Raw genomic sequence first — 12774 nt, forward strand, 5'->3', positions numbered from 1 at the left:
TCGGGAGAACATGTTTCCTGCCTCTAGCGTGTCCAAACCCTTAACAATCTTATATGTTTCAATGAGATCTCCTCTCATCCTTCTAAACTCCAGAGTGTACAAGACCAGCTGCTCTATTCTCTCAGCATATGACAGTCCCGCCATCCCGGGAATTAACCTTGGCGGGATGGGCGGGATTGGGGCCAGCTCTTGGCACTGGGGTGTGTTGCCAACCTGGTGTGGAAGTGGCATTGAGTCCTCCAACTAGTGGGTATGTTGGGTAGTTCTTTGCTGAAAATCTATTCCCTGCTGGGATGTGAGACTTCACCATCTGTTAACCTGCGGCACAGTGGCGCAGCGGTAGAGCTACTGCCTACAGCGCCAGAGACCCGGGTTCCATCCTGACTACGGGTGCTGTCTGTACAGAATTTGTATGTTCTCCCTGTGACCCGTGTGGGTTTTCTCCGAGATCTTTGATTTTCTCCCACACTCCAAATACGTACAGGTTTGTGGGTTAATTGGCTTGGTATAAATATGAATTGTTCCCAGTGCGTGTAGGATAGTGTTAGTGTGCGTGGATCGCTGGTCAGTGCGGATTCGGTTGGCCAAAGGGCCTGTTTCCACCCTGTATCTCTTTAAAACAAAAATTCAGTGGGAATTTTGTTGAACCTATTTTGTGTTAGGAGGAAGGGATTGGCTATAACCCGGTCTTCTAGTTCATGGGGTTTTTATTTGGTGAAGAGGAGAGGTTTAAATTAATATATTTGCAAAATGATATTAGGCTATCGTATGTGATTAGCGTCAGAGCCATTGATAGTTACATGATCCTTCTCCCTGCTGCAGGAATGTCTGTAATGCTCCCGAGAGCACGCTCAGCAATGCTTCAATGACCGGTGGGCCAGAGGCCGAGAAATGCAGTGAGCTCAGGGACAACATGGAATCAGATTTAATGCAAGTGCATGCAGACCACTACGAACTCATGCGGACCAAGAAGGAGCAACACATCGCTAAGGTAATGGACCAAACTGGCAGTGTCCCCCTATGTGGGGGATGTATTGGCGTTCGATATGTTTCCTGAGTGGTGGGGATTTTTCTGTTACTCATTCTACCTGCAAGCTCTGGCGGCACAGTGGCACAGCAGTAGAGTTACTGCCTTACAGCGCAGGAGACCCAGGTTCGATCCTGACTACGGGTGCTGTCTGTCTGGAGTTTGCACGTTCTCCCCGTGACCTGCGTGGGTTTTCTCCGAGATCTTCGGTTTTCTCCCACACTCCAAAGACGTACAGGTTTGTAGGTTAATTGGCTTGGTGTAAATGTAAAAATTGTCCCTGATTGTGTATAGGACAGTGTTAATGTGCGGGAACTGCTGGTTAGTGCGGACTCGGTCGGCCCAAGGGCCTGTTTCCACGCTGTATCACTAAACTAAATTAAACTAAACTAATCTAAACTCTGGGATTTTCTCTAACTTAAAGCCCTGTCCCACTGTACGAGTTCATTCGAAGAGTTCTCCTGAGTTTGCCCTGATTCGAACTCGGAGATTTACGGTAATGGCCGCTCGTCGGTACTCGGGGCTCTCGTGGACATTTTTCAACGTGTTGAAAAATCTTCACGAGTCTTCCCGTGCTTACCTGCCGTTAGCGAGTCTTCCCGAGTACCTGCCGTTAGCGTAACGAGCCGCTAAGAGACGTCCCCGAGCTCCGACGTACCCGCTACGTTCATTCTCCGTGCTTACCACGAGTTTGATTTTTTTTAAACTCGGGAGAGCTCTTGAATGAACTCGTACAGTGGGACAGGGCCATTATTCTAGTGATCCAGTTAGGTCTGGGGATTTATTACACCCTGTGTTACTTCATCTCCTCCTGCAATGTGCTCACAGCTGGGGCTCTCATCTTTCAATCACTTTCTGATCTTTCAGACACACATCCCTTGGTCTTTGTAAGGAGTTTGACAGAGTACATTGTATGCCTGATTTTGCTAACACAAATGCCTGGAGGAATCACATTCCCTGGATGATATACGCAGGGAATGAGGAAAGGTTCCTCCATTGCCTTGCAAAGGGTTGACAATTCTTTGGAATTTCCCATTTTATAACTTGGCCACCTTCCGTCTATTCAGCATATTAATATGAAAACATGTTAACTTGGCTGGGAAATGTGTGACCCAATCTTTATCCACACCTTTTGAGCTACCCACCAGCACCAGGGACTTGGGTTCAATCCTGACTACGGGTGCTGAATGTACGGAGTACAAGATTCAAGATTCAAGAGAGTTTATTGTCATGTGTCCCAGATAGGACAATGAAATTCTTGCTTTGCTTCAGCACAACAGAATATAGTAGGCATAAATACAGAACAGATCAGTGTGACCATACACTATTGAATATATATATACACACATATAAATAAGCAGATAAAGTGCAATAGGCTATTAATGTTCAGAGTTTTGTTTGAGTTGAGTTTAATAGCCTGATGGCTGTGGGGAAGTAGCTATTCCTGAACCTGGATGTTGCAGTCTTCAGGTTCCTGTACCTTCTACCTGAAGGTAGCGGGGAGATGAGTGTGTGGCCAGGATGGTGTGGGTCCTTGATGATGCTGCCAGCCTTTTTGAGGCAGCGACTGCGATAGATCCCCTCGATGGTAGGGAGGTCAGAGCCGATGATGGACTGGGCAGTGTTTACAACTTTTTGCAGTCTTTTCCGCTCCTGGGCGCTCAAGTTGCCGAACCAAGCCACGATACAACCGGTCAGCATGCTCTCTACTGTGCACCTGTAGAAGTTCGAGAGAGTCCTCCTTGACAAACCGACTCTCCGTAATCTTCTCAGGAAGTACAGGCGCTGATGTGCTTTCTTTATAATTGCACCTGCGTGGGCTTGCTCCGGGACCTCCGGTTTCCTCCCACACTCCAAAGAGGTACAGGTTTGTAGGTTAATTGGCTTGGTGTAATTGTAAATTGTCCCTAGTGTGGTTAGTGGGTTTGCGGGTGCTTTCAATGGAGGGGAGGGCTGTGCATGAGGGGAGAGCAAGCATGTCAACAGGATGGGCCATGAAAGGGGGAACGTAGGGAGATTGCCAAGTTGGCTGCCATGAATAATCCAACTCTGCATGAATGGACAGATGGCTGCTGGGGACATGGAGTGCATGGGACACTGCTCCACAGTACAAACTGAAACAGTCTAAATGGAAAGTTACTGAGTGAAACAATTTTGGTTTAATAGTTGTCAGCTGATGTCATAGAGCATGGAAACAGCCCCTTCGGACCAACTTGCCCATGCCGACCACAGTGCCCCATTCTATGCTACTCTCACCTGCCTGTGCTTGGCCCATTTCCCGCTAAACCTTTCCTATCCATGTACCTGTCCAAATGTGTTTTACATGGTGTTATAGTACCTGCCTCAACTACCTCCTCTGGCAGCTCGTTCTATAGACCTGCCACCATCTCTAAGAAAAAAATTGTCCATCAAGTTCCAATTAAATCTTTTTCCTCTCACCTAACCCTATGTCGTCTGGTTCTTGATTCCATTACTCAATTTTACAGAGTAAGAAAGCTCTGTGCATTCACCCTATCTATTCTCCTAATGATTTTATGAGCCTCTACAAGATCACCCCTCAGCCTCCTGTGCTCCAAAGAATAAAATCCTAGCCACCCAACATCCGCCTGTACTTCAGGGCCTCAAGCCCTGGCAACATCCTCTGAAGAAGGGTCTCGACCCAAAACGTCACCCATTCCTTCTCTCCAGGGATGCTGCCTGTCCTGCTGAGTTACTGCAGCTTTTTGTGTCCAATATCCTTCTCTGAGTCTTCTCTGCACTCTTTCAAGCTAAACCGCATCCTTCCCTACAGCAGGGTGATGAAAATGGACTTGATATTCCAAATGTTGACTCACCAATGTCTTGGACAACTGTAACATAACATCCTTGTCTGAGATACATCAATCATCTCTACTGCATACCCTGATGACAATTATTCCAAGGACTTTTGTCTGAAAAACAATCTTCCACCATCACCCGCTGCTTCCTTCCATGGCCGATTCTCTATTCCGTCAGCTAGTTCTTCCTGGATCCCATGTGATCTAATCTTCCAGGGGAGGGAGGGGGGGGGGGGCAAGGGTCAGATATATCTCCACTTTTCTTTTTCTTTTTTCTTATCTTTATTTACGTTCTCCCTGTGACCTGCATGGGTTTTCTCAGAGATCTTCGCTTTCCTCCCATACTCCAGGTTTGTAGGTTCATTGGCTTGGTAAATGTAAAAATTGTCCTTCGTGTGTGTAGGATAGTGTTAATGTGCGGGGATCGCTGGCCGGCGAGGACCTGATGGGCTGAAGGGCCTGTTTCCGTGCTATATCAGTAAACTAAACTAAACCAAACTGAATGCCTTGCTGAAGTTCATATAGACAATATCTATCATTTCTGCTTTCTTCTTCATAAATTCATATGACATGATCTCCCATATATAAAATCCATGGTGACTATCCCAAATCAGCCCTCCCTATCCAAATTCCCAGTTTTTATTACCCCCTTCTTAAATAAAGGCACATCATTTGCCACCCTCTAGTCTTCCGGCACCTCACCCCACCCCACCCGTGTTCAATGACGATTCATGTATCTCAGCCAAAGTTCCTGCAATTTCTTCTCTCACTTCCCACAATGTGCTCAGATATACCTGAGCAGGTCCTGAAGATTTATCTAACTTCATAGGCCTCGGCATTTTGTCGACATTAATACGGATTGTCTTCAAGACATCACCATTAACTGGCTCAAGTTCCCCAGTCGTCATTTCCTTTTCCATGGTGAAAACAGAGGAGAAAGTCTCATCGAGGATCTCGCTTATTCCCCGTGGCTCTACACAGAGATAACCACTTTGGTTTCTGCGAGGCCCTATGTCTCTCCAGTTAATCTCTTTCCCATTAAATACAACCTCTTTGGATTTTGGTTAATATTATCTGCCAAAGCTATCTCATGCTTCATTTTCCCCTCCTGATTTCCTTCTTAAATATGCTCCTCAGATCCCAAAACTCCTCCAAGGATACACTTAATCCCAGCTGCCAATACTTCTCCCAGGCCACCTTCGTTTTCCTGACCACCGCCTCAATTTCTCTCATCATCCAAGCTTGCCTTCTCCCACCTGCCTTGCCCTTCACTCTAACAGGAACATGCATCGCCTGAACTCTTGTCATCGCACTCTTACAAGCAAGTTTAGTTTTGAGATACAGCGCAGAAACAGGCCCATCAAGTCTGCACCGACTAGCGATCCCCGCACATTAACGCTACCCTACACACACTATGGACAATTTACATTTATATCCAGCCAATTAAACTACAAATGTGTACGTCTTTGGAGTGTGAAAGGAAACCAAAGATATGGACCAAGCACAGGCAGGTGGGACGGGTGTAGCTGGGATATGTTGGTCGGTGTGGACAGGTTGGGCTGAAGGGCCTGTTTCCACACTGGTTCCACACTGTATCACTCTATGACTCTATCACGGGGAGAAAGTACAAACTCTGTACAGACAGCACCCGTGGTCGGGATCGAACCCGGGTCCCCAGCACTGCAAGTGCTGTAAGGCAGCGACTTTACCGCTGCGCCACCGTGCTGCCCTTTGTGCAGCCTTTACTAAGCATTAATATCTCCCCGTAGTCATGAACTCTCCTCACCCCGGCATTACAACGATGACCGCACGCCCCAGGCAAAAGACTAGATGACACAATCCAAATAATGATTTTGTCTCTATACCAACAGCAAATGATCAAAATGGTGGAGTTAGCAAAGGAAAAGCAAGCTGTTGAACTGAAAAATTTGAAGGATTCAGCTGAAAGGTAAGGAGACATCAAGCTAATGTACAAGTGGTTCTGGTGGATGGTGAATGTTTATCTCGGGTCCAGTGCTGTGGTGAGGAAACCTCCAGTAGTAAATTAACTCAAACGCCGTGGGAACATGTGATGATGGAAGGCAGTCTTTTCTCTCCCCTGCACCATTTTTCTCCCGATGTTGAAGCCCCAGGCGGGCGATGGTAAGTCCCACAGCCATTTAAGGCCACGCCGAGCGATGTACGGCCCCGCTCCAGGTCTAAATGTCACAATGGCAGGAGTTTCTAGGAATAATTCGGAAGATGCAGGATCTTTTTATCTTTAAGGGGAGAATGAGGCCACCGTGGCTGACAAAGGAAGTCAAAGACAGCATAAAACTAAAAGGGCATATAATATTGCAAAGATTTCATGGGAAGCTAGAGGATTGGGAAGCTTTTAAAAACTTACAGAAGGAAACTAAAAAGGTAATACGGGGAGAAAAGATGAAATATCACAGAGGATAGCAAAAGTTTCTTCAGATATATAACCAGTAAAGGGCCTGTCCCACTTTCCTGAGTTACTCACAAATTCTCCTGAGTTTTCCCCTTGCTTCAAACTCGGAGAATGTTCGTAGCGAGTCCATAGATGTTTCGTAGCGGCTCGTTATGCCAGCCGTAGGAACTTGGGGCATCAGGTAAGTCGGGACGTTTTTTTCAGCATGTTGAAAATTTTCCACGAGTATAAAAAATCGCCCCGGGTACGTACTGCTGGCTATTACCGTAATTCTCCAAGTTTGAATCGAGGGGAAAACTCGGGGGAATTCGTGAGTAACTCGGGAAAGTGGGACAGGGCCTTAAGAGAGAGGCAAGAGTGGACAGAGGAACACTGGAAAATGGTGCTGGATAAATTATAATGGGGATTGAATTTGCATCAGTCTTCACAGAGGCAGAAACCAGCAATGTGCCTGAAATTCAAGAGACTCAGGGGGTGGAAGTTAGTGGAGTGGCGATTACTAAGGAGAAGGTGCTTGGGAAGCTGAAAGGGCTGAAGATGGATGTCACCCAGACCAGATGGACTACATCCTGAAAGAGGTGGCTTTGAAATTGGTGGCTTTAGAGATTGTCACATTAATAGTGATCTTTCAAGAACCACTAGAGTCAGGAGTGGTTCCAGGGGACTGGAAAATTGCAAATGTTACTCTGTTGTTCAAGAAGGAAGGAAGGAAAATTAGGGGAAACTATAGGCCGATAAGCCTGACTTCAGTGGTTGGTAAGATTTCAGAGTCCATTATAAAGGAGGACGTTTCTAAATGATAAAATAGACTAAAGTCAGCATGTGCAGGAAGGAACTGCAGATGGTGGTTTAAACCGAAGATAGACACAAAAAGCTGGAGTAACTCAGCGGGACGGGCTGCATCTCTGGAGAAGTCTGGGTGACATTTCGGGTCGCCACCCTGCTTCAGACTAGTTCGGGATAAGGGAAGGAGAGATATAGACAATGATGTAGAGAGATAAAGAACAATGAATGAAAGATATGCAATAGTTTTGTGAGGGGGTGATCTTTCCTGACAAATCAGTTGGAATTCTTTGAGGAAGGTAGGATAGACAGTGGATGCTGTTTACCTGGACTTTCCAATCCAATCCACTGACACTGCAGAGCTGCCTGTAATCGAGGATTAATTTTGCATTTCAATTTGTCACCTTTTATTCAGTGAAATGAAAGAATTGAAGAGAAAGTTGGAGCTGAAACGTCTGGAGAAGATTGAGACGATGATTAAAACTACAGCAGACAAGATTGTCCGGGATAGGTGAGTGATAAGGTCATAAGGTCATAAGGTCATAAGTGATAAGGTCATAAGAGAGAGTGGGACCTCGCAGGAAACTAGTCGGCCACAGGAGATGGGCAAGGACCTCAATGAGTTATTCTCCTCTGTATTTACCGAGGAGAAAGACAGTAGGACGGAGGAATTTGGGGCAGTCAATGGAAGTGTCTTGAGAGCAGTCAGTGTCACCGTCAAAGAACTAATGAAGCTACTACCGTGTATGTAGGTAGACAAATCTCCAGGGCCTGATCAGATATATCCGAGGACATTGTGGGAATCTAGAGAGGAAATTACGGGAGCCCTGGTTGAAATTGACAGGTCATCCTTAAATGCAGGAGAGGTGCCGGAAGACTGGAGGGTGGCAAACGTGTGCCTCGTTTCAAGAAGGGCTGCAGGGAAAATGCTGGGAACTATAGGTCGTTGAGCTTAACATCTGTAGTTGGATAGTTACAAGAGAGTATTCTAAGGGATAGGTTAGACAGGCATTTGGATGGGCAAGGGCTGATTAGGGATAGTCAGCATTGTTTTGTACGCGGGAGGTTGTGTCTCACAAATCTGATTGATTTTGAAGACGTGACCAAAAAGGTTGATGAGGGCAGAGCTGTAGATGTTGTGTACATGGACTTCAGTAAGGCGCTTGACAAGGTTCCGTATGGTAGGCTGCTCTGGAAGGTTAGATCTCATGGGATCCAAGGAGAGATAGCTGAATGGATAGCAAATTGGCTCGTTACTGTTTGTCATCTACATCAATGTTTTGGATGAGGACATACAGGGCAAGATTAGCAAGTTTGCTGATGATACAAAAGTGGGTGGTTTTACAGATAGTGAAGATGGTTGTGAACGATTGCAGCAGGATCTGGATCGATTGGCCAGGTGGGCTGAGGAATGGTTGATGGAATTTAATACAGAGAAGTGTGTGGTGTTGCATTTTGGGACATCGAACAAGGGCAGGACCTACACAGTAAATGGTCGGCCTCTGGGTAGTGTTGTAGAGCAGAGGGATCTAGGAGTACAGGTACATGATTCATTGAGGGTCGGGTCGCAGGTAGATAAGGTGGTCAAAAAGACTTTTGGCACTTTGGCCTTCATCAGTCAGAGTATTGAGTATAGAAGTTGGGAGGTCATGTTGCAGTTGTATAAGACGTTGGTGAGACTGCATTTAGAATATTGTGTTCAGTTCTGGGCACCATGTTATAGGAAAGATATTGTCAAGCTTGAAAGGGTTCAGAAAAGATTTACGAGGATGTTGCCAGGACTAGAGGGTGTGAGCTACAGGGAGAGGTTGAGTGGTCTGGGTCTCTATTCCTTGGAGCGTAGGAGGATGAGGGGTGATCTTATAGAGGTGTACAAAATCATGAGAGGAATAGATCGGGTAGATGCACGGAGTCTCTTGCCCAGAGTAGGAGAATCGAGGACCAGAGGACATAGATTCAAGGTGAAGGGGAAAATATTTAATAGGAATCTGAGGGGTACCTTTTTCCACACAAAGGGTGGTGGGTGTATGGAACAAGCTGCCAGAGGAGGTAGTTGAGGCTGGGACTATCCCAACGTTTAAGAAACAGTTAGACAGGTACATTGATAAGACAGGTTTGGAGGGATATGGACCAAGTGCAGGCAGGTGGGACTAGTGTAGCTGGGACATGTTGGCTGGTGTGGGCAAGTAGGGCTGAAGGGCTTGCTTCTACACTGTATCACTCTGTGACTGTATAGGAGAAGAATTAGGTCATTTGGCCCATCAGGTCTACTTCACCATTCAATCATGGCTGATCTACATTATCTCTCCCTCCTAATCCCATTCTCCTGTCTTCTCCCCATAACCTGTGACACCTGTAACTAATCTAAAATCTATCTCTCTCTGCCTTAAAAATACCCATTGACCTGACCTCCCCAGCCTTCTGTGGCAGAGAATTCCACAGATTCACCACCCTCTGACTAAAGAAATTCCTCCTCATCTCCTTCCTAAAAGAAAGTCCTTTAATTCTGAGGCTGTGACCTCTAGTCCTAGACTCTCCCAATAGAGGAATCCTTTTTAATGGAAAATAAGGGGGACAGCCCCATTAACAATCTTGTGGACTTGTGGCTACATGAGTGGGGGGGGGGGGGGGGACAATGCATGATCAGCATGAGGAGAGATTGAAGCATCGTGATGAATGCAAGTGGTGATTCTAGGGCACTGTTCCCCCCCAACCCCAATTCCCCAGACACAATATACACATGGAACAGTGCAGTCCAGGAACAGGCTCTTTGGTCCACTATGTCTGCGCCAAAGATAATAATAATAATAATAATAATAATAATAATTTTTTTATTTATAGAGCACTTTAAAAACAATCATAGTTGCAACAAAGTGCTGTACATCACTAAATCATTGACAAAAAAGTTAATACACACCAATAATAACAATCAAAAGAAATAGTAGGAAAAGACAAGTAAAATAAAGAAACATTAAAAACAATAAAAACAGAAGCAAAGTCTCAGGCATGGTCAAAAGCCAGGGAGTACAAATGTGTTTTAACACTGGATTTGAAGATGGACAGTGAGGGGGCCTGTCTGATGTGCAACGGCAGGGTGTTCCAGAGTGCCGGAGCAGCAACAGAGAAGGCTCTATCCCCTCTGAGCCTCCGATTAGACCTCGGTACCTCCAGGAGCAGCTGACCAGCTGACCTGAGGGACCGGGCAGGAGCGTATGGGTGGAGCAGCTCAGAGAGGTAAGGCGGGGCGAGCCCATTCAGAGATTTAAAAACAAATAACAGTATCTTAAAATGAACCCGAATTAAGATGATCCCAAATTAAACTAATCTCTGCCTCACGTAATCCACATCTCCCCTTTCCTTGCATATACATTTGCCTACCTAAAAGCCTCTTAAATGCCACTATCATCTCTTCTTCAACACCATCCCTCAAAGCTCATTCCAGACACTCACCATTCTCTGCATAACAAAAACCTGTCCTGAACATCTCTATCAAGCTTTGCCCCTCTCACCTTAAAGCAATGCCTTCTAGTCTTGGTCATTTCCATCGGGGTAAAAGCTCTGACTGTCTACCCTATCTATGCCAGCTCATAATTTTATGAACTTTTAGCAAGTCTCACCGCAACCTCAGAAGTTCCAGAGAAAATAAAGGGCCCGTCCCACTTTCACGACCTAATTTACGACCTTTTTTACTCGTGGACATTTTTCATCATGTTGAAAAAACGCCCCGACCTACTTGATGCCACGAGTACCTACGACTAGCGTCACGGCCCGCTACGGCCTACCTACGACCTCGTGATGACCATGCTGCGAGTATGAGTCAAGGGCAAACTCAGCAGAGGTCGTGAATTAGGTTGTGAAAGTGGGACAGGCCCTTAACCCAGGTTTATCCAACCTCTGCAGCTGAAATCCTCTAGACCAGGCAGCATTTTGTCAATCTTCCTCCGCACCTTCTCCAAAGCCTCCACACCCTTCCTCTAATGGGCGTCCAGAACTACACAAATCACTCCAAAATGTATCTATTTTTCATATCTACGGCAGGGTAGCGTTGTGGTCGAGATACCGCCTTACAGCGCCAGAGAACCGGGTTCAATCCTGACTATGGATCATTGTCCGCAGTATGTGTAGGGTACTGTTAATGTGCGAGGATCGCTGGTCGGCAAGGACTTGGTGGGCCGAAGGGCCTGTTTCCGCGCTGTATCTCTACAACTAAAAACTATCAGGCCTCTGTGCTCCAAAATGTCCAAACTGGTCCAGCCTCTCCAGATCGCTAACACCCTCTAATCCAGGCAGCATTCTGGTAACCCTTCACCCTCTACACAGCGTAACATTATGGATGTGCGTGCACACATTTGCCTCATAACGATAAGAAAGGGAGTATATCATATACCTCAAAAACAAAAAGTAAATCTCATTTTGTATCAGGGCGTGTGATTCATGGGACTGAGTGAAGCTCTGAGCAGCCGTCACCTTTATATTTCATTGTGTAAGAAGGAACTGCAGATGCCGGTCCCGACCCAGAACGTCGCCCACTCCTTCTCTCTAGAGATGCTGCCTGTCCCGCTGAGTTACTCCAGCTTTTTGTTTCTACCTTGGGGTTTCAGGTCTACTGGACTCTTGGTGAGGGAAAGCAGTCCAAACATAGATGAACTTATTCTGTAGTCGTGTTTCTTGTTCACAGGCGCAAGAAAGAGATCATTGAGCTCCACATTCAAGTGTCGGTGAAAGAATTCAAGCTGGTAGGTGGCGACGCTGGTTAAAAATGTGCAGACGCTAGAAATCTGAAATAAAACACAAAAAGTGCTGCAAGCACTCAGGGCAGGGAGAATTTGTGTAATGAGAAACAGAGTTAAGGCCCTGTCCCACTTTCCTGAGTTACTCACGAATTCTCCCGAGTTTTCCCCATGATTCAAAATTGGAGAATGTCCGTAGCGGGTCCATAGGAGGCCGTAGGAAGCCGTAGATATTTTGTAGCAGCTCGTAATGCCATACTCGGGGCATCAGGTAAGTCAGGACGTTTTTTCAGCATGTTGAAAAATGTCCACGAGTAAAAAGAAAATAGCCCCGAGTACCTACGGCTGGCTAATACCATAATTCTCCGAGTATGAATCAAGGGGAAAACTCGGGAGAATTCGTGAGTAACTCGGGAAAGTGGGACAGGGCCCTTTAATGTCGCCAGTCAAAAGCCTTTTGTCAGAACTGAGAGAGAAAATAAAGGTAGTTTTAAAATGCAGGGAGGGTGGCAGGAGGAATGGACAGGAATAAGGGGCCGTCAAATGGGGTCACGATGCAATGACCCAGTGATTTTACTTGTCCGTGGTACTTGTTGCCAAGAACAGAGCAGTATATGTGCAGTGGGTTAGGCTATACAGTACTAATCTGCCGCACCTTTCAAAATTGAGGGCGGCACAGTGGCGCCGCGGTAGAGCAACTGCCTTACAGCGCCAGAGACTCGGGTTCGACCCCGACTACGGGTGCTGTCTGTTTGGAGTTTGCACGTTCTCCCCGTGACCTGCGTGGGCTTTCTCCCCGAGATATTCGGTTTCCTCCCACACTCCAAAGACGTGCAGGTTTGTAGGCTTGGTATCAATGCAAATTGTCCCTAGTGTGTGTAGGGTAGTGTTAATGTGCGGGGATCGCTGGTCGGTGCGGACTCGGTGGGCTGAAAGGCCCGTGTCCGCACTGTATCCCTAAACTAAAGTAAACTCTCCAGCCCTTCA

General features: G+C 46.4%; 1 protein-coding gene across 1 annotated transcript in view; it reads left to right on the forward strand.

Moving 5' to 3' along the window:
* The window catches only part of LOC129700502 (1-phosphatidylinositol 4,5-bisphosphate phosphodiesterase beta-2-like), a 149257-nt gene that overhangs the window by 115195 nt on the left and 21288 nt on the right, over window positions 1-12774 (forward strand). The window contains exons 27-30 of the mRNA XM_055641056.1: window positions 823-991; window positions 5715-5791; window positions 7473-7568; window positions 11736-11793. Of these exons, the coding sequence (XP_055497031.1) occupies window positions 823-991; window positions 5715-5791; window positions 7473-7568; window positions 11736-11793 (400 nt within the window). The remainder of the gene's footprint in view (window positions 1-822; window positions 992-5714; window positions 5792-7472; window positions 7569-11735; window positions 11794-12774) is intronic.

The sequence above is a fragment of the Leucoraja erinacea genome, chromosome 9 (assembly GCF_028641065.1).
Source record: "Leucoraja erinacea ecotype New England chromosome 9, Leri_hhj_1, whole genome shotgun sequence".
NCBI lineage: Eukaryota > Metazoa > Chordata > Chondrichthyes > Rajiformes > Rajidae > Leucoraja > Leucoraja erinaceus.